General features: G+C 41.9%; 2 protein-coding genes across 8 annotated transcripts; one reads left to right on the top strand and one right to left on the bottom strand.

Annotated features, from left to right (window-relative positions):
• Positions 1–175: 175 nt before the first annotated feature.
• LOC118358061 (rho GTPase-activating protein 1-like) lies at positions 176–7,529 on the top strand. 2 transcript variants are annotated; one of them, XM_035735478.2, is made up of 13 exons: positions 176–380; positions 1,746–1,943; positions 2,972–3,067; positions 3,168–3,255; positions 3,421–3,552; positions 3,814–3,900; positions 3,982–4,080; positions 4,231–4,338; positions 4,459–4,535; positions 4,757–4,834; positions 4,992–5,120; positions 5,289–5,392; positions 5,620–7,529. In XM_035735478.2, exons 2-13 carry the CDS (start codon positions 1,805–1,807, stop codon positions 5,788–5,790), a joined length of 1,308 nt encoding a protein of 435 aa, XP_035591371.1. In that variant the 5' UTR covers positions 176–380; positions 1,746–1,804; the 3' UTR covers positions 5,791–7,529. The 2 variants fall into 2 exon arrangements, with proteins under 2 accessions (XP_035591371.1, XP_035591380.1); XM_035735487.2 differs by lacking the exon at positions 176–380 and adding an exon at positions 445–605.
• LOC118358039 (autophagy-related protein 13-like) lies at positions 6,132–18,850 on the bottom strand. Of its 6 annotated transcripts, none has more exons than XM_035735454.2 (17): positions 18,780–18,850; positions 17,427–17,506; positions 17,233–17,313; positions 17,002–17,121; positions 16,823–16,869; positions 16,563–16,703; positions 16,407–16,447; positions 14,621–14,717; positions 14,359–14,457; positions 14,124–14,214; positions 11,699–11,794; positions 10,916–11,049; positions 10,663–10,783; positions 10,439–10,516; positions 10,210–10,323; positions 8,925–9,053; positions 6,132–8,672 (listed from the first exon to the last, which is right to left on the bottom strand). In XM_035735454.2, the coding sequence occupies exons 2-17, from the start codon at positions 17,496–17,498 to the stop codon at positions 8,595–8,597; spliced, it is 1,539 nt and encodes a 512-aa protein (XP_035591347.1). In that variant the 5' UTR covers positions 17,499–17,506; positions 18,780–18,850; the 3' UTR covers positions 6,132–8,594. The 6 variants fall into 6 exon arrangements, with proteins under 6 accessions (XP_035591347.1, XP_035591319.1, XP_035591338.1 ...); XM_035735426.2 differs by lacking the exon at positions 18,780–18,850 and adding an exon at positions 17,922–18,067; XM_035735445.2 differs by lacking the exon at positions 18,780–18,850 and adding an exon at positions 17,922–18,057 and having other exon boundaries at positions 17,427–17,527.
• Between the last annotated feature and the right edge of the window lie 3,449 nt (positions 18,851–22,299).

Raw genomic sequence — 22,299 nt, 5'->3', positions numbered from 1 at the left:
TCAAAACTAAATTCAGATCTGAGACTGCCACTAGAATTCTGCATGTTGTTTGTTACACAAGGTTTTCCATACATTGTTTTGATACAGATCTAATGATGAAGTAAAAGCAAGCACCGCTGGAGAGCTATCAGACAGGAAGTTTGGAACCTGCTATCATTAATCAAAGCTAAGCCTAGTTCACACAGCATTTTGCCCCTGTCTCATTTCGGAGTCAGAAATAGTGGGGGCCTAGACAAGGAGAGCTCTCCACCCACGGAACGAAAACCGGATGTTTGTGACTTGTGAAGCAAGCAGCTGTCACTGACCTAGCTAATGTTGGTAGCCTAGCGGGATAATTTATAGCAAGCCTTTCAGCGGGGATCAATTTCACAGCTTTTACGGTAAATCCACCAATTTGATGATTTAGGTTTGAATGAATCAATGTATTTTGCGTGTTCTAAAGCTAGCTAGGACATACACGTCAGACGAGCTCATTTGGATTAGCCTCATATAACCGAGGATTAGCCTCGTTTAGATAGTTAACGTTAGCCTAACCAGCCGAGGCGAATGGTAACGTACTGTACCGTGCTAGCTGACAAGGTGTTAGCTAAACTACCGTTAAACAGGTTAGCTGCTGCTGGTAGTTAACGCGTTAGCTATAGCTAACGTTTGTTTTAATCTATCGATATTTGTAAAACATTGAGTAGCTAGGTTACCTACTACTGTAACGTTACCGTCCGGCGTTAGCTAACGTTTTATTTATTTATATATATATAGACATCGCAGCGTAATGGGGCATACGTTAAATAGTTAACTAGAGGAGTCGGGACAAATTGCACCCTTGTTTTGGGTAACGTTAGATAGCTAACGTTAGCTGTTTCTCTTAAGACACGAATCACCTTATTTCGGTAGCTAAACTATATGGCAGTTGCAGTGTTTCGCAATATACCATATTTTGGCTAGTTTATCTACTATAGATGTATACAATTATTGCACTTTGCCTGAATGCAGTTCTCCTCACGTGGACTGCGCATACATTAATGTGTTTCTGACTCCAGTCGTGATATTTTAAAGAACCAAAATGTCAGAGCATATTGCATCTCATAGCTGGGGAGGACTGTATTTGAGCCTTCCCACAAAACGAAGAACGGGTCACACAACAAGGCTGCTTCTTCAAACACAGCCCCTGTGGTGTTGTAAGATAAATTGGGTCATTTCATACCAAAATGTGTGTGTGTGAAATGTTTAGAACTTCCACAAACAAACCAGCCAATCAACTGTTGCTTCATTGCACAGACATCTCCTCAAATTATTACCAAATGCTAACCTGATTGCAGATGTGAATTAGGCCTTGTCTATTTTTCATTTAGGTTGGACTTTGAAACGAGTGAAGGACAAAAGTTTATAGACCTATTTGTTTCATGCATTGTCCTTTCTGACCCCATTTGAGTGGCTCTTCTGCAGTTATGATGTATCAGTACAGCTTTAAAGTATGTTTTTTTTTGTGTGCCTAGGGTCCATTATAGCAGTGATAATTTACCACAAAGCACAATAGAAAAGGCATCTTTAAAAAATGTGCATCTGTGCCTGTTAAGCACTTGTTAGCTGTTTTATTTGTGTAAGTTAAGCTATAGGGAAGGGACTCTGAGGAAGACGCAAAAAAAGATCCTGAAAGTGATCCCACTGTTGAGATAGCACCTTATCTCATTGCATTAGATGCATTATGGATGGATGGATGTTGATGAACACACTTGTTTCTGTGACAGGAGGCTGGCTGAGCACCTGACCAGATTTTGTTCCGTGTGGAGTCTCATAGTTCACCACCATGTCTTCAGACCTTCTGGTTGACCTCAATGATGACCTTGGTGTAGATGATCCCCCCAGCAATGCCCTGGACCAGCTCAAACTGTCTCCAATGGGGGACAAGCTGTGGCCCCCAGATGACTCCAGTATGAGCAAGTCTGGTAAGAACCTAAAGGCTATTAGAAGGACAGCTGGACCTCTCTGTGCTGTCAGATGTGGACAGTTGGGTAACAATGCAAAAAAAATAAGTTGTTGAAATTTGAGAATTGCTTAAAGAATTTCTATTGTTCTATAAGCCACCTAATCCTTTGAGTAAAACAAAATCGTGAGATCACTGTTTTAAAACGCCACATTCCTGGCAAAATGTTGGCCCTTGTAATATGATAATAATCAGCCTGTTGTAAGATCAGCTGAGTTTTTAGAAATGGAACGGTGTTTTAGGGCTATCACTGTTATTTCCCTAAAAATCGTGTAGTTTTATGTAAATCTGTCATTTGTCCAAGGGAAGAGTAAAAGAGAGCCTTATTCACAGCCCAATGCAGTGAGCCTTTTGTTACTCGTGTCAACTTGATTGCATATTGCCCTCTGATGCAGTGTGCGTACATTAGTTATGCATTCTATTTGTAGGCACAGTCAAATTTCTGGTTCATTTCTGTTTTCACAGCAGATCTCCAGCCCCTTGTCCGATTGGAGGATGAGGACTGTGCCACTATTTGTGACTAATAGATGCATCTACAGCACCATGATTAAGAGTTTGAATTATTCTCAGAATCGTTATTAATGAACGGACGATTTAAGAGAAGGGTGCAAGGGTTCATCTTATGAGATACCAAACGAAGCGCACACTGTCTGACGACGCCCCGAGCAACTGCATGTTAGTGACTTACTCTGTGAGAAGGACTTTGGTTTACTAAGTGCACAATGCAGTCGTGTGTGTGTGTGTGTGTGTGTAGGGTAGCCTGTAAAATGCAATGTTTCGACCAACTAATTATTTTGGTATGCATCGAGAAGAGGCTCAAAGTGTGTTCGCAAACTCATTCTAAGAGTGCCTGAGCAGTGAGCAAGTACTGTCTGTGACGGGGCAGAGCCGAAACATTGAGTTGTGAAATTCTGAGCAATCTGCCCTCGAAGATATGAGCTAGTGAGATACGCGTGACGTGGTTGAATGTGTCCCCTTTCCTGTCAACAGAGACGGACATATCCAAGCGGTTGGGGGAGGGGTCACACCTATCCTGGGACCACCCATACTATGATATTGCCAGGCATCAGATTGTCGAAGTAGCAGGTAAGAACTTTGTCTCTACATGTGTAGCTTATCTGACCTCGATTTCCTGTTCAGTCTTGAATCCAGTTGACACTGTTTCCTCTCTCACTCTGCTATCAAGGTGATGATAACTTTGGCAGGAAGGTGATTGTCTTCAACGCCTGTCGGATGCCCCCCCACCACGAACTGGACCACCACAAGCTACTGATGTGGGTGTTGTTGTTTTGAGATAACTGAGACATTTTCATCCTGCCATATGTCTAATAAATAGCTTCTTGTTGTGCTTTGATTCCCCCGCTGCTAGTCAAGTCGGTAGTCGTTGTGTTTTCATAAGTGATATGGATTGACTTCTCAACTATCATACTATCATCCAGGTACCTGAAGGCTACCCTAGACCAGTATGTTGAGAGCGACTACACCCTCATCTACTTCCATAATGGCCTCACCAGTGAGAACAAGCCATCTCTCAGCTGGCTGAGAGACGCCTACAGAGAATTTGACCGGAAGTGAGTCCCACCCTACCTCCAGCCAGACACTGGAGACCATAGTCACAAAGCACATTTTGATCGTTTTTTCACCTATGAATGATGATGCACTCCATTTCACTCGAGATCTGAAAACTAAAGCCAAAGAGGAAGTGGACTTTGCCCTCACCCATATTTATGTCTATGAAAAGTACCATGTGCTTTATTTGTACTTATGGCTTGACTTCTCAAACAAGTGAACCGATTCAAGTTGACTTTTGCTGACTGCTCTGCTTTCTTCAGGTACAAGAAGAACATCAAGGCACTGTACATTGTCCACCCCACCATCTTCATCAAGACTCTTCTCATCCTTTTCAAGCCTCTCATCAGGTTAGCATTCTAGCACCGGGAGATTCTCTTTATTCCTTTCAACTGTTTGCCATGTGTGATGGAGTCTCCTTTCTTGTCTAGCTTCAAGTTTGGACGAAAGATCAACTACATCAACTACCTGAGTGAACTGGAGGACGTTGTTAAGTGTGAGCAGCTAGTGATACCCACCCGGGTGCGAGAGTAAGAACTTTTTTTACATACGTTTCATGTAACTACTGTATCTCAACATTGCCAATGAATTGGTCACACTTGCGTAAAGGATGTCTATTTGTGATATCTGACTAGTTTGTTAAGTGCATTTACTTTGCTTTCTCACACCCAAACCGTTAGCTATGATGAAAAAATCAGAGCCTCACTGAAACCATCAGTTCAGGCCCAGATGTCCCCCCCTCGCAGTCCACCACTACCCAATCAACAGTTTGGAGTCTCCTTGCCAATGTAGGTAGTTGGATGAGGGCTGTTTTTTATTTGACTACTTCCTCAATATCCGACCTTGGCGTTACATATGTAAGATGTTTCTAAGATTTTCAGTTTTTTTGTTGTTGTTGATTTGTCAAGGCTAAGAGCAAGAAGTTCTGACAACGAAGCAGTACCATTGGTGATGCGAGACACCGTGGCCTTCTTAATGGAACAAGGTAAGCACCATTCTTGCATATTTTTACCAGTGGTCATTTTTCTTGATGATGGGTTAAACTTTTGAGTCTTTGTTCCGATGTTCAGTTTTTTAGACAATTTCATGGATACTGGACATGGATTCAGTATTTGACTTGCAAAACAAGGCTAATTCTGCTATTTGATTCTGTTTTACAAAATGTTTTTGTTTTCATGGTTTCTCCCTTTTTCTGTCCTGTCTTAGGTCTTGAAATTGAGGGGATATTCCGGCGGTCAGCCAACGTGACGCTCGTCAAGGATGTTCAGCACAGATATAACTCGGGTGAAGCATTTGCACTCATTACTCTTAAACGAATGTCTAAAAATAATATCCGTTCATGTAATCAGTTCATGAAGTCCCTGGGTAGACCTCATTTATCTCTTTGGCTGTAGCTGTGGGATTTGTATGGCTCTGTGATTGTGTGTGTCTGTGGCTGCAGGTGAGGAGGTGAGTTTTTCCCAGATGGAGGACGTTCACCTGGCAGCTGTCATCCTCAAGACATTCCTCAGAGAACTACCAGAGCCCCTCCTCACATACCAGCTCTACAATGACATTGTCAACTTCCACAGTAAGTCTGGGGAACTCTCTCTTATCCTCCACACAGTAGATGGGGATTTATTTTTTATGTTTCTTGCTAAAGCTGTCAATTTGCTTTTGTAGGTCATAATCCTGAGAGGGTAGTTCTAAGTCATAGCCACGTAACATTAAGGGTCTATTTGTTATGCTCATTCCTCAGATGTTGACAGCAGTGCCAAAGTGACTGCGATCCAGAACATGCTGGCAATGCTCCCTGAGGAGAACTATACCTCCCTGAAGTTCCTCATTGAGTTCCTGGTGCAGGTATGTTTGCTGTCGTATCATATCCCCAGCTGAATACTTATCAGAAGCTCGGGCAAACATTCCTGTTTTGTCTTTGGACGCCTGTTGTTCTATGGTTCTGTCTAAATAAGCATCATTCTGGGCATTTAGTACTGCCCGGTGACACTGGCCCTTACCAGTTTGTGTAAATTAACCAGTGAGTCGTTTTCTTATTGATATTCTACAAACATGCATGCTTGCCCATGTAGGTGTCCGCACAGAGTGAGATCAACAAGATGAACAACACCAACCTGGCAGTGGTGTTCGGACCCAACCTACTATGGGGACAAGACGCTGCCATGACACTCAGTGCCATCGGCCCCATCAATAACTTCACCAGAACTCTGTTGGACCAACACTACGAGGTCTTTTCCCCCTAAGACATCTCCTGTACAGCTGTCTCTAACCACGCCCCATTCATGTTTAAATCCCCATCTCTGACCCCGTCTCTGTATTGGTCTAGTACAGTGTAACTGTGTCTCTCCCAGTGTCCCCTAGTAGTGTTGCCAAATGCATGTGTGTATTGTGACTGAGGACACAGAGAGAGGAAAAAGACAGGGGAGACGAACCATTGAAGATGCCAAAAGTCGGGTTAGAAGTCCGGTATGAAGGAGGCTTTAATGTCTCCGCCAGATATCTTATCACTCAGGAGAAGTTCAACACAGTGTACATGATTTGGTACTTTAAAACAATTGGAATAACCGAAACCAGTTCACATCTGTTCTGGTTTGAATCATATCAAATATTTATTTTGATGGTACAGATTTCAGAGAACATTTATGCAATGTTTTGTATCTGGGGAGCAAGATATATTTCATATTAATTTACTTGGTATGTCAAGTCCTATTTGCATTGGAACAAATCATTTTCGAATTTCATAAATGATCGGCCGCTGCAGTCAGTGAGCCAGTGTACTCTAAATTCTATCGGGAGTTTATATTTTGCCACAACTTGGTTATTTGTAAAGCTACAGAGTATATAGCTAAATAAAACCATGTGTATTTACGTTTTTTTGGGGGGGGGGGGGTCACATATCGCCTTACTTTTTAAATGTTTACTCATCTTACAAAACATACTGGTATCCCCTTTAAACATTTCCAGCAAGCCTTTGTTCCTTTCTGCTGCATTACGTTTGATCATTTTGTACAGGTCAACTATAAAATAAACTATTCTTAATCATGTAACTTCTACATTTCATGTTAAGCCTGATTAGCTTACTCAATGCAGGACAGTCTTTTCATGACACATATTCTACTTTAATTTGTGTATTATTACTCTACTTACAGCAGCTATTCCTTGAACATCAATATCCCTCTGTAAAGACTGATGGCTAGTGTCATTGCTGGCAAAATATCTTTCTGTAGCCTTAGTCAGTAAGGGGTATTAGAAGGGCTTCTAATCATGGATAGACTGAAATGCTGTGTACTTACAGACCTGGGGGTTCTCAGGCTTTGCTGTATTTCATTTGTTTACTGTATGTTAACTGTTTGGCGAGCTGTTTCTCTGCCTTATTTTGCTCATTTTATTGACGTCTGTTGCATTTTGTTCAATACTAAATTCAACTCAACCAAAGAATTATGGTTGCATTGGAGAACACTAAGATGGTTCCATTTAGATAATTGTTTACCGTAACATTTTTTTCCATTTGCAATGGCCAAACTTTTGGGAGTACAGCTCCTGTGCTTTGTAATCCTGAATGACTTTGTAATGAACATATCCTGAACGAGAACCGTGCTAATGTTAAGACTGAATAAGTAAGAGTTCTGTTGTGCTTCGATGTTTTGTCTATTATTAAAATTCATTTGTTTACGGTGTATGAAAACTTCCTGGTCGTGTCAATTAAACAATTGCATTGACATGCGGATCAGTGGCTTTAGTAGAGCCTTTACAACCCCATTTTGCGTCTGTGTGCCTTAAGGAAACAAACAGGCGAGGAACCAACTCCAGTCATATCTCGTTAAAAAAAATTGTGCCCGTTTGTACTGTTTATCTGTATTGTCAAATAATAGTATTTCCTGGTTGCTAGTGAAAATGAAATTTCTCGTTGAGTATTTCACTGCAATAATTTTTTATATGTTGTGAATATAAAGTATAAATAAAAGGTGATGGTTAAAAGTGCCTTCATTTGATTTATTCAGATGTGTGGAGGGGCGTACTCATGTGACAAGAGTATTGCTGCTCTATTGTATTTTAAAAGCTTCAAGAAGGATGAATACGATCCCTCGTGTTGTGCTGGTATAAATCACAAACGACCACAATCAGAAATATATAGGGCCTCTGGCTTATTCCTTTCCCATAATACAAAATAGGCCATTTGAGATCAAATATATTACACATGACCATGCTACTGTATATTAAAGCGTTGAGGGAAATCAAGATAACTTAAGATCGATACATTGAAAGTGCAAATAATGTTTACCCTCTTTACAGATAGGGAAAAGGGAAGCTTGCTTTATATGGTGATTCAGAGGTGAGCAGTGACTGTACATCATTTGTAGTGACACACAGTGATGTGTGGCCTAAAGTTGGTCATCTAGAGAAGGAAAGCTGAAGACAACTCTTCTCCCCATTTACAAAAAAACAACCACAGGAACCTCTTTCAACATACAGATTCAGCTACACAGCATGTTTGCCGTTTCTTGGATATAGATTCACTACTATTGATCAATTTCCATACATAGCTTGGCTTCTTCCCATCTACTAAAACATGGCCACGCCTGGCTCCATAGTTGCTATGAGCGTTCTCAGTGTCACACGGGACAGCAATAATACAACGCCTCCTGACCTTTAGACAACAGCTTTGATGAACTGAACGTCTTAATTATTACGTGTTAAGCTCTATAACAGCAAGGTGAGAGGGGATCTGGTATTTACATTATGACAGTCTGCGCAACACTAGAGCAAATGTTGCAGTTATTCACGTCAGAAAAGAAACAGTGCAACTTTTTTTCTTTTTTAAAGATGTCTTCGGTTGTTGGGTACAGGCTCTCTTACTCTACAATACATCAACCAGTGAGGTTTGAAGAGAAACATTCGGATTACAAATCAATATGGAATTTAAACTACGAGAAGAAAGAACAGGCATACACAGGCTGAATGCAAACCAGCTTGAAAGACAACAGGACCTTGCAGATGGACTAAATGGGATCATTTGTCATTGCAGACAGTGGATCCATTTCTATCCCTACTGCAATGTGTCCACAAATGCATCAAATTCATCAATGTTCTTCTCGTATACTGCCAGTTTTTCAGGAAGAGAGTCCTGTAGGGAAAATGAACGACATCATTACAAACATAGAATGACTAAGATATTGATTTATTAGACTAAAAAGCACCACAGAAAAGAGACATTCAAACATACAGTAAATAATATAATGGTAACTACTATGTTCCCCTGTCACTACTATCTGTCAGCCGTTTAAATTCCAACAGGACCACTTCATAGACAACACCCCCCAACCTGGCAACAAAACAGAAACCATCTCTCTTTGGGAGTCAGAGAAGTGTGTCTCACCAGGTCTTCTGCCATGGACTGAGAACTGACATCAATAGTGAGGCTGGTGAGCTGTGGGGGATTCTGGAACTCTCTGTAGAATGTGCCAAGGTCCATGGGAAGGAGGTCATCCTTGGAGAACGCAGGCTTCTGAAGAACAGAGCACACAGAACACAATCAGATGTGCAGGGCAACAACTGTCACAGCCCCTTCCTTAATAACAGACTTCTCCCTACGATTTTTTGGTCAGCGGCACATATTATTCTCAGAGGTTCCGTTTTTTTTCTCGTTTTTTTCTTCTTCCCAGCAACATAGTCCTAATTAATTCTCAACTGTTAACCACAAGATAAGGGGTCCGAGGTCAGAGATTTGAATTAAGAACGCTCATTCCCATAAGCTTCATTTTCTCGACATCAGAAGCGTTTATCTAAAATGTTCAAAGCTGACATCTCCTCCCTCTGTTGCTTTAAAAAGCCAGCTCCCTTTGATCGATTTTGGTTTTCATTAGGTCTTTGCTATGTGCTTTGTCGCATTCGCCATTGATGTTTTGGATTTGAATTTCTCATGGTCACTCTACAGCCCAGATACAAGTCAGAAATAAAAACTGTCTGAAGCAGTTTGTTAATGTTGGTCTTTTGGGCAAGGGTTATTTCGGCTGTACATATGCACACAACAAAAAAAAATCCTGAGGCAAGCCGATGTTTGGTAGCCGAAGTCTCCGCTCCTTCGTGGGTGACTGGTCAAGAGTAGGGATTCTTCAATGGAGTGTTTGATGTCATTCAACGAGAGAGAGGACTCGTTTTCATGCAAATTGTTTCAGTTGATAAATACTGCACCACACAATCTCAGTTAGTTGTAAAATTGCAAGACTACGACCGAAAACTTGTATACTGTAATCTTGAATACTGCTACGGCATCTAAAGAGGGACAAACAGTACCATTGCTGCTTTTTAAAATAATTTTTCAAGCCAAGGTCTTTAAAGGGAGGATGTGAGGCACAGACATTCACTTTGTCTACCCGAGTTCTGCTAGGAGCAAATCGAACCTCGTATGCAGACACATTAATGACCACTGCTAAGTGACGTAAGTAATGCTCATTTCTATATAAAGAAAATTAACGTTTTCTTCCTCTGCAGATAACATCCACAATTGACAGACATAAACAGACATTTGTTCGTAGCAGCATTTGATACGACATAGAAATGGGGGCAGATTGATTGAGTTACTATCTGTCCTTGACTAAAATGTAGTAGTCTCTGTTCTCCTCTGAAAAAGCAATCCGTGTTACCGAAGGCAGGGTACTTACAAAGTCCACCATAACAAAGTCGTCCTGTGCCGGGCCTCCACTCTCACCAGAGCCTTGGGAGTGCAAACTGCCCTGCAGGGGAGAGGACGTGGCTGAGGACTCCGGCGGCTGAACCTTGGATAAAGGAGAGGTAATATCATTACCAAGTCTGCACTAAAATGACTCCTAACCAGATCCCAGAAAATAGTTACTTAAGGCTGACAATTATTCATGTGAATAATTTATTTACCATAGGGTCATTTTCCTCGAGGTCATAGGCTCTGGGAGCAAACGCTGCAAATGGTAAGTCCAGGCTTGCTGTGGTTACCTGCAATGGACATAGATTAATACTGCAGTAATTACAAGGGTAGAACACTCACTGGTAATATGTCCTTTACTCGTAAGAATGGGTACTTCCAGGAATAAATATCTAAGCTTTGTACTTAAACAAGGACATAAAAGGGCTGTCGCTACCTGTGTGCCTGGCTTGTTGACAAAGGCACCCACTTTCCTGGTGAAGGTGGTCTCCAGTACACCACAGGGAGAGCCACTCTTCACCCCAACGCTCCTCGACGAGGTCTCTGCGTCCTCACCACTTTGAAAGATCACACGGCAAAGCTGTAACAAACAGGTTTCTCCCAAGCAAGCGTCACCTAAGGTGATCCTCAGTTCCACAGGGTGCTTCGCTTTGTCACACGGAGGGGGGTCATGGCAGACTGGGGTTTACCTGCTGGAGGGCGTGGCGGGAACATGATCAGCAGGGGGGCATGAGGACACTCGTCGATGCTCTGCCTGGGCTCCATGACAAGGCTGCACAGGCACCTGCTGGGGTACGCCGCACTCCTTCCCTGGAACTCCCATCTACATAGGACATGTGAAAGGCCACTGGCTGAGTCATGTTGAAACACCTAAACACCTAAACCTATTCATTTAGAGCATCTTGACTGGCAGCGTCACCGCCTGGTACGGCAAAGTGCTTGGCATCCGACCGCAAGGCGTCATCCATGACCTCTATACCAGGCGGTGTCAGAGGAAGGCCCTACAAATGGTCAAAGACTCGAGCCACCCAAGTCATAGACTGTACTGATGCAACAAGTCTGGAACCAACAGGACCGTGAACCGCTTCTATCCCAAGCCATGAGACTGCTAAATAGTTAGTTAAATAGGTACCTGGACTATCGGCACTGACCCTCTTTGCACTAACTTTGACTCATCACATACGCCGCTGCTACTGTTTGCTATTGATCCTGTTGCCAAGTCACTTTATTCCTAGTTATACAGTATGTACATACTTACCTCGTACCCCTGCACTGGTACCTCGTGTATATAACCAAGTCATCATTACTCAATGTGTATTTATTATTACTCTTCTATAATTTCGCTGTCCCCCCTCTCTGCATTGTTGGGAAGGGCCGGTAAGTAAGTATTTCACTGTTAATATACAACTATTGTTTACAAAGCATGTGACAAATAAAATGTGATTTGACTAGCTCAACACCTGGGTGGTTACCTTGTGTGGGTTGGCAGCGTTTAAGGTAGAGGGGTGGCAGAAGTCAGCAGCTCCAACAAGCACAGGAGACTGATAAGAAAGACGAGAGCAGTAGAGCTGAGAGAGAGAGAGAGAGAGACAGGGTGAGAAAGAGAGAGACAGACAGAGAGAGACAGAGAAAGGGCGAGAAAGAGAGAGCGAGAAAGGGCGAGAAAGAGACAGAGAGAAAAGGCGAGAGAGAGAGTGAGAGAGAGAGAGAGCGAGAAAGAGAGAGACAGAGACAGAGAAAGGGCGAGAAAGAGAGAGAGAAAGGGCGAGAAAGAGAGAGAGAGCGAGAAAGAGAACGACAGAGACAGAGAGAGAAAGGGCGAGAGAGAGCGAGAAAGAGAGTGACAGAAACAGAGAGTGAGAAAGACAGCGAGAGAGAGTGAAAGAAACAGAGAGTGAGAGAGAGAGAAAGAGACAGCGAGAAAGAGCAAAAGAAAGAAAGAAAAGAGAGCGAGCTAAAACATGAATGAATCCACAAAGGAGAAATGGGCTGATGGGAGGCGGGCAGCAGGAGGTAGAAACTATAGCATTACAGAGGACAGGGTAAACGTTTTAAGCACGGCTCTTCTAAGCAGATTTGACTTACCCTGACAATGAACGTGATAATCTATTAAACATATTTATGTGATGACGAACTACTTGTTAAGGAATCCTCGTCAGCAAACGAATGTAACCATGTGGAAAGGATTAAGGTTAGGAATCCTAGGGCAGTCCGTAGATAATGTAGTCAATTACATAAGCACTTCCGCAGGTTATAAAATACCTTTTTACCAAGACAAATATGATTATTCATGTTCTGAATCGTTCAGCGGAGTCTCTATAACATATCGTTAACATTATATACAAAATGTTGGATTTATAATAATAATAATATATGCCATTTAGCAGACGCTTTTATCCAAAGCGACTTACAGTCATGTGTGCATACATTCTACGTATGGGTGGTCCCGGGAATCGAACCCACTACCCTGGCGTTACAAGCGCCATGCTCTACCAACTGAGCTACAGAAGGACCACAAAAATATTTTTTTTTTTTTAAATTTCTTAACATTATACATACGATAATACGCACAGAGCTCTGTTGACCTAGCGACGGAAGGTTTCTCGTAACAACTTTTGAGCATTTTACATTTTGTGGTCCTTGTCTTTCAAAGTTGTTTCCGTGGGTGGCAAAAAGCACAATTAGCCCGACACGAGCTGAATTAAATATAAAAGGCTTTGGGAAAAGAAAAGAAAAGCTTGGAAAAACACTCAGTTGACATTTCAGAGATACGCTTGTTTTTGTGAGAAATCTTCAAAAAAAAAACAGGAATTTCAAATGAATATGAAAAGGGTATACTAAAATATGAGAATTCTACATGTCATGTCTCAAAATCAGTGTCCATCTTACATCTATATTGTTTTATGTCCTGCGGATTTGAAGAAAGATGAGTTCAATGGGAAAGTGAGCCTGCCAGGTAGCCACAGTAGCTTTATTTCTTGCACAAAACCCAGCATAGCTGACTCGATGCAATTGTCCTGATTTTTTTTACCACTTTTTTTGTGTTCTGGCCTCCATTGTTTTAGTCCATTCTACAAGGGTTAACAACACCGATAACTTTTGAACTGATTATTATAGAGAGATGAGGTCAGGACCATTGGTTTTATTAGAGGAGTATCTACACAACAAACATATTATTTTACCCATTGGGTCAAAATATGTGTTTTTTGATTGGACACCCTAATGTAAGGGATAAAGAGATGTCCCATTTGATTGCTTCATTGATTTGCATTTAAGCGTTCTATACTTCTATTACTTTTAAAGAGGTATCAGAAGACAGGCCAAATAGTCCTGGAACACCTCAGGCATTGTGAGTGAGTGAGATACATGCCCACACACACACAAGACTCACTTGGTGTGAGAAGGCCAGGCCCATCATGGGTCATTTCAGAGTTTCCATCACTGCAGGTTTAGGGGTCTTTAAATGTGCCTTACGTACAGTGAACACGCACTACACAGACAGCACAGAAAGAGGGAGAGAAAGGGGCTAAGAAATGAAAACACTTATACGGAAAAACGGAGAGGACCCATTTGGTACGGGGGCTTGGTAATGTCTCCAACACAGTGCTTTCCCACCGCCAGAATTGTGACATGAGCTTTGGGTATGAGAATAGCAAACCACCAGATACACAACTACACAACAGTTGGATGTATGGTCATCAATATAGGTCAAATGTTTGAATATATCTATTTCTATATCTATTTGAACGCGGTCCAAGACAAAATAGCTTAAGAAAACACCTGACCCTTTTGATAGTGAAGTCACAAATCTCACCAGGGACACCACACATGAAGTTACACGTTTGTAAAATTTGCACAGTTGCAAAGTTTGACTTTGCCAAACAGTGAGATACGTACTTGTGAGGGTGGAGAAGTGGAGAAGGACGTGGTGCACACTTCCTGAGAATCCTCCACCCCATTGTATGCTCCTTCATCTTCTCCGGGTGCTCTGGAGTATAGGGAAGGCAAACAAACATGACCGGATCATTACACAATCCTTTATTTTAGAACTTCATTAAAGATGATCATAAATAATAGGCATGCACAAATCTGTATTGGGTCGGTATAGGTGTTTGGGCGCGGGCTAACCAACCTGTAGTTACATGGATGCATGTGTCCCACGTTGCCAAAGGGGCGCTCAACGAAGTGGTCAATGATTATGCCCATAATCGGAGCCGTCCTCTCAAACTGCCTGTGAGAATATAGAATTAGGAATAAATGTATAGATAAAACCAGTGGAGAATAAGGAGGATATGGAAGAAAATGGGAAAACATATAGTGGCATATTTTACAGGCAGTGCATGAGACCGCTGAGTGAGCACATGCAGTGCTGTGAACAACTTCTGTTTCTGTACCTGGTGGACATGAAGGCCAGGTTTGTCCTGTAGGCACAAGATAAGGTGATGGTTCCAATAGGAGTACCCACAACTCCTACACGCACTGTTTGGAACCCTGAAAAACAGAATTCAGAAACAACAAATATCAGAATCTTCACAGCCCTACACAACACTTCCAAAGACCCAAACAACCGACAAAATATGTACAGTGCGTTTGGAAAGTATTCAGAGCCCTTGACTATTTCCACGTTATCATATGTTACAGCCTAATTCCGAAATGGATGAAATAATTGTTTTCCCCTCATCAATCTACACACAATACCCCATAATGACAAAGCAAAAACAGGTTTTTAGAAATCTTTTCAAATTTATGAAATAATAAATAACAGAAATACCTTATTTAGGTAAGTATTCAGACCCTATGCTATGAGACTTGAAGTCAGGTGCATCCTGTTTCCATTGATCATCCTTGAGGTGTTTTGGCAACTTGTTTGGAGCCCACCGGTGGTAAATTCAATTGATTGGACATGATTTGGAAAGGCACACACCTGTCTATATAAGGTCCCAAAGTTGACAGTGCATGTCAGAGCAAAAATTAAGCGATGAGGTCGAAGGAATTGTCCATAGAGCACTGAGACAGGATTGTGTCGAGGGAAGTGTACCAAAAAATCTGGGGAAGGGTACCAAAGAATTTCTGCTACATTGAAGGTCGCCAAGAACAGTGACCTCCATCATTCTTAAATGAAAGAAGTTTGGAACCAGCAAGACTCTTCCTAGAGCTGGCTTCCCGGCCAAACAGAGCAATCGGGGAAAAAGGCTTTCGTCGGCGAGGTGACCAAGAACCCGATGGTCACTCTGACAGAGCTCCAGATTTCCTCTGTGAAGATGGGATAACCTCCCAGAAGGACAACCATCTCTGCAGCACTCCACAAATCAGGCCTTTATGGTAGAGTGGCCAGGCAGAAGTCACTCTTCAGTAAATGGCACATGACAGCCCTCTTGAAGTTACCAAAAGGCACCTAAAGGACCCTCAGACCATGCTAAACAATATTCTATGGTCTGATGAAACCAAGATAGAACTATTTGGCCTGAATGCCTACGGTGAAGCATGGTGGTGGCAGCATCATGCTGTGGGATGTTTTTTAGCGGCAGGGACTGGGAGACTAGTCAGGATCGAGGGAATGATAAACAGAGCAAAGTACAGAGAGATCCTTGATGAAAACATCCTCCAGAGCACACAGGACCTCAGACTGGGATGAAGGTTCACTTTCCAACAGGACAATGACCCTAAGCACACAGGTAAGACAAGGTAGGAGTGGCTTCGGAACAAGTCTCTGAATTTCCTTGAGTGGCCGAGCCAGAGCCCAGACTTGAACCTGATCGAATATCTCTGGAGAGAGCTGAAAATAGCTGTGCAGCGACGCTCCCAATCCAACCTGACAGAGCTCAAGAGGATCTGCAGAGAAGAATGAGGGAACCTCCCCAAATATAGGTGTGCCAAGCTTGTAGCGTCATACCCAAGAAGACTCAAGGCTGTAATCGTTGCCAAAGGTGCTTCAACAAAGTACTGAGTAAATGGTCTGAATACTTATGTAAATGTGATATTTCCGTTTTTTTTTAATACATTTGCAAAAAAATCCTAAAACCCTATTTTTGCTTTGTCATTATGGGGTATTGTGTGTAGATTGATGGGGGGGCAATGTAATCAATTTTATAATAAGACTAACATAACAAAATGTGGGAAAAGTCCAGGGGTCTGAATACTTTCCGAACGCACTGTAAATAATATAACAGGCATGGTTACCTTCTCCCAATCCTGTAAGTTGAACCTCTCCAAAATATATCCTGCAAAAGAATGTATCTATTAGTCAGACTGTTTACTAACACGATATACATCATCATTAGCAATACTGGTCAAAATAATGATACCACATATCTGTATACCATAAAACAAACAAACCTGTACAGTATGACATAGTCGTGCCCTTGCTTTCGTGAGAGTTTGTAGGCTGGGGTTACCCTTGTGATAGCCAGTAGTGACTTGAGCAGTAATGACATGCGGTTATAGACAGTGTAGGACACTTTAATATCTTTGTCACACCTGCAAAAAAAAGAATCATACATTTTACAATGAGTGTTACGCTCCATGAAATGTAAAAAGAAACTACAAAACCTGGGGCACAAAAATAAGAAAATGCTAAACTTATCCTCATTACTTACTTCTCGTTCATTTCGAGACACCATGTCTCCAATTCCATCGAGTCTCCCTGGAAAATATGACAAAGACATGATGTTTTTCTAACCTTTACAGTCACTTGGACTTATTGACAAACAAATGCCCAATGATCCAGACCACTGGTCTCAAGAACTGTCTGTGACACCAGTCTGTGCTATCTTACCTCTGAGGTTTTGAGGGAGATCTCAACACACATGGACCGTTCGATGCCAGGAAGCTGCCCGGCCAGAGCTTTCTTTGACTCATGTGTAACTTCTGGGATATCTTTGATTGCCAGGTTGAACTGGTGAAAATAATTTAGTTTAATGAGACTTGAATCTACAACTATTTCAGGGGGAAAAAATGGCACCGGTAAATTAATGAGTTGAGAGAACAAGAATGAATTGTGACATACCCAATCAGAGCCAGTAGGTGAAGACAAGGAGCGTGTGCATACTTTTTCCCCAAGTCGAGCTTGGACTATCACCTGTACTGTCTGATGACAAATTAGGAAATTATCAACCTCAGTGAATTAATCAACTCAGGAATACTATAGAAAGTGCTTGATAATCTAATTGTGGCAATATTGTGCATAATTAAAGACAGTACCTTCAAAGCGAAAAACTTTATGAACTTGTCCAAGTCTTTTTTATCCTGAGGACTTAGATCACTGTCCATCATGGAATGCACTTGTAATGTAAAAACACAGTCTGGTGAGCAAGGACAGCCACATTAATCTAACTGTTGGCAGGCTATATCAATTGCGTGTCAGTCAAAACAATGCTAGATTTTGTCTAGCCCCATTCTATAGACATCTTAGCTAAGAACAGTGTCCACATTAAGCTTGTGTGTGTTGACAAAAAACAGCGAGCTAACTTCGACTCTAGCTAGGTAATACTTGACTAAAACATATTGGATGTCAATGACAAGAAAATATTCAAGATTGGTGGTAGCTATCTAGATAGTTCATTTGATAGCATGGCTAATTACCGCGTTTAGCAACATTGCTAGCTAGCATGCACGTACTTAGCTCATCACATCAGAAATGCACATGTAATTTCAATGTTGCGCTGATAGCGTACTGAATAACGTAGTTCTGGTTACCTATATGTCTAAATGATATATATTCTTATATTGGCTAAGTTACACCGTCGCATTATGTTATTTGGACACCAGCCTTGACCACCTGGCCCATTTCTTGTTTATTTTCTTTGGGGGTATGACGTGTCTCGAAAGAGTTGTATTTTGAGAAGCACTTTCATCTCCAACGCTGTGGTCTATAAAATGTGCAAAATTTCATCTTTCATCATTTCAGTGTTTTAATATCAATAAAACACAGGACAAGTTGTTTTGAAAACAATACTTACGTTAATTGGTTTGTTTTAAACTCGAAACTGCGTCTCACATATTTTTGCTAGATATCAGAAAAGTGACATGCGCAGAAGAGTCACAACGACAATAACAACAAACGCCGGTAGGTTCAAATTCGACGTGTTTTTAAAATATGTTTTTTTTTTTTTTTACTAATGAATGATATTTATAGTTCCTATTATTCTAAGTTAGCACCATCTTGGGTGACTCTGGTTCACTGTTCCCAACTAAATGTCTGATAAGGAAATTGCTAAGCTAGCCGCAAGCCTTAATGCTAGCTAGCTATACAACATAGAACACCGATCATCTTTATATCTAGTAGAGACTATCTCTGATTTATCTAACTGGACATTTGGTTAGAGATTAAGCATATCTGACCAGAACATAATATTGAAAGAAACAGACCATGCTGAAAACACAAGGCCCCTACAGAATTAACATAACGAAATTGCATAACAAATAGCCATTCTGGATTGTGACCTGCTGCTCCATGGTCGTGGACATAAAACTCTCGACAGGTTTGATATAGAGACTGTTTCAGATGAGTTCCTATTAACAACATTTGGATCCCCTCGAGATTTCATCTACTACCTGGTGGAGCTACTGCGTGACACTTTAGGATTCTATACGTTAGGATCCTTCCAGACGAGGATGGGAGACGCCATTGGCATTAGCCAGGCTTCCATGAGTCGCTGTGTGACAAATGCAACTAAGGCACTGGTTGAGAAAGCTCCAGAGTGCACAGGATTCATGAGAGAGGAAGCCACAAAACAGCAGTCCAAAGAGGAGTTTTTCAGGGTAGCAGGAATACCTAACGTCATGGGTGTTGTAGACTGTGCCCATATAGCCATTAAGGCACCCAATGCAGATGATTCTTCATCTGTCAATAAGAAAGGCTTCCATTCAATAAACTGTCAACTTGTGTGTGATGCCAGGGGACTTTTGCTCAGTGCAGAGACTAACTGGCCTGGCAGTTTACAGGATAACTGCATATTTCAAGAGTCTTCAGTGTACAAAGGAATTGGAAGAGCAGGAAAATCACGAAGACTGGTTATTAGGTAATATAGCTGATAATCCTCCATTTTAAACTTCCATTGTTAATATAATAATAATAATAATATATGCCATTTAGCGGACGCTTTTATCCAAAGCGACTTACAGTCATGTGTGCATACATTCTACGTATGGGTGGTCCCGGGAATTGAACCCACTACCCTGGCGTTACAAGCGCCATGCTCTACCAACTGAGCTACAGAAGGACCACAAAAATACTTTTTTTTAAAAATTATTGTCTTGCTCTTCAAGCTTCCCTCTTTCATAATGTCTAACCTAGCCATGCCTTCGATACAACCTGGCTCACACTGCCACTCATGAGATGGTGGACCACACGTTCAGGGCCATTCAAACCCGTTGCCTGGATGGGTCCAAAGGCTACCTTCAGTACTCACCTGAGAAGTGCTCTCACATCATTCTGGCCTGCTGCGTCTTGCACAACGTGTCATTGCAACCAGGCTTGGATGCCTGGACGTTTGAGAGGACTGATATACCAGGCCAGTCAGATGACGGCAGTCGAAAGCCAGAGGCTGTGGACTCTGAGGCAGTCCGAATCCGCCAGGAGCTCATTCTTAGTCACTTCAGCTAGGTCTGCCAGCTCAGAATCAACAGGGAAAACACTATGTTTCACAGAGCCTCTGCCTGCAATAGAGAAGTGGTTGACACCAGATTCTGTATAAGCAGAAAGAAAGATGATTTTGTGACTAATATAGGTTTTAGTAGGTGTAGATGTACAGTTTCAGAAAGTATTCATACACCTTGACTAATTCCACATTTTGTTGTTGGATTACATTTATTATTTTTCTCACCCATCTACACACAATACCCCCTAATGGCAAAGTGAAAACATGTTTTTAGACATGTTTGCAAATTTATTGATAATTAAATGTGTATCCTAAAAACCTCTAGTCCTTTCTGATGACAAGCATACCCATAACATGATGCAGCCAACACCATGCTTGAAAATATGGTGGTACTGAGTGATGTGTTGTGTTGGATTTGTATGTATATGTAAAATGTATGTATATGTAGCAGAAAAGCTGTAAAAAAAAATATATTTCTCCTCCAAAGAGGGGTGGTGGTGGAGGGGTTAATACATGTTTTTTTTTTTAAAGCCCTAATAGCGGACACATTTCTCGACATGCTCACAACATGCAATTGGATCCAAATTATAAACATTTGGATACAGGAAAAAAAATGGTGCAAGTCAAATTCTACTCAAATACTGTATTTGGTGGGTTGTGAGCATGTTGAGAGATGTGTCCGTTCTTAGGGCTTGATTCAATCAGATTTTTTTTAAAGTGCATGTTTTGGATTATTTGTATTCTGTACAGGCTTCCTTCTTTTCATTCTGTCATTTAGCTTAGTAACTACAATGTGTTCGATCCATCCTGATGTAGTGTAGCAGTGATACTGCCACTAAGACTGGCACACTGCCCTCCAGGTCTTAATCATTTCACTGAGGGTCAATTGGAACAGTTAAAGATAATTTTAAAGCGGGTGGAACAAGTACACTGCTGACCTGCACAAGGGAAATGTGACTGCAGTGTAGTTACAGGACGCAGTAGTGGTGTGAAATGTGACTGCAGTGTAGTTGCAGAAGTGATGTGAAATGTGACTGCAGTGTAGTTACAGGATGCAGTAGTGGTGTGAAATGTGACTGCAGTGTAGTTACAGGACGCAGTAGTGGTGTGAAATGTGACTGCAGTGTAGTTACAGGACTCAGTAGTGGTGTGAAATGTGACTGCAGTGTAGTTACAGGACGCAGTAGTGGTGTGAAATGTGACTGCAGTGTAGTTACAGGACGCAGAAGTGGTGTGAAATGTGACTGCAGTGTAGTTTCCAGGATGCAGAAGTGGTGTGAAATGTGACTGCAGTGTAGTTACAGGACGTAGAAGTGGTGTGAAATGTGACTGCAGTGTAGTTGCAGAAGTGATGTGAAATGTGACTGCAGTGTAGTTACAGGATGCAGTAGTGGTGTGAAATGTGACTGCAGTGTAGTTACAGGACGCAGTAGTGGTGTGAAATGTGACTGCAGTGTAGTTACAGGACTCAGTAGTGGTGTGAAATGTGACTGCAGTGTAGTTACAGGACGCAGTAGTGGTGTGAAATGTGACTGCAGTGTAGTTACAGGACGCAGAAGTGGTGTGAAATGTGACTGCAGTGTAGTTACAGGACGCAGAAGTGGTGTGAAATGTAAAACCTGAGGCACCGATGGAACTTTGGTGCCAGACAAGGGATGCCAAGCATAGACTGAGAGGAAGGGTGTATATTATATAGACTGTAGTATTTCAGGTCCGCTATACTTTGTAGCTGTGCTCTGTGATGAATGCCCTTGTATGGACATCCCTGTCAGGTCTTAAACCACTTCTGTAGAGACACGGGACAGAGAGAAGTTTAAAAGCATACAGAGAACCTCAGAACTCCCCTTACGGCCCACGCAGTGCTGTGAAACAGGAAGGTCCCCAGTTTCATTTCCCCCTGGCTGCTGTGAGGTTATGTGGTAGTTGACAGTGGGAGGTTGATGTAATGTGAAGCTTAGAGGTGATGAGGGATGTCACTGATCAAGTTTGGCCCTGGTCACCGTATTGCCACTAAATAACCGCAGGTTAGCATAAAACCTAACCTTAACCACACCGCTAAACCTAATGTCTAACCCTAACCTTAAATTTAAGACCAAAAACACGTTTTTGTTTTCATACATTTTTACAATATAGCCAATTTTGACTTTGCAGCTGGCCCATCTAGCAGAAATCGCTCATATCTGCCTGCAGGGCAAGATTCATGACAATAAACGTTGAGCTGCAAAAATCACCATGCCATGGAACTGCCGCAGTCAGTGTGTGCATTTAGGAGTAGGGACATGCAAAGCAGTCTGCCCAGTGTGGTTTCTGTTCATACGAGAACCAAGGTCACTGTCAAGCTCCCATAGCTACAGTTTTGTTTGTCCTGGCTACAGTTTATCCCATAGCTACAGTTTTGTTTGTCCTGGCTACAGTTTATCCCATAGCTACAGTTTTGTTTGTCCTGGCTACAGTTTGTCCCATAGCTACAGTTT

This window comes from Oncorhynchus keta, chromosome 2 (assembly GCF_023373465.1).
Source record: "Oncorhynchus keta strain PuntledgeMale-10-30-2019 chromosome 2, Oket_V2, whole genome shotgun sequence".
NCBI classification, from domain to species: Eukaryota; Metazoa; Chordata; class Actinopteri; order Salmoniformes; family Salmonidae; genus Oncorhynchus; species Oncorhynchus keta.
This window is presented reverse-complemented; position numbering and strand designations above follow the sequence as displayed.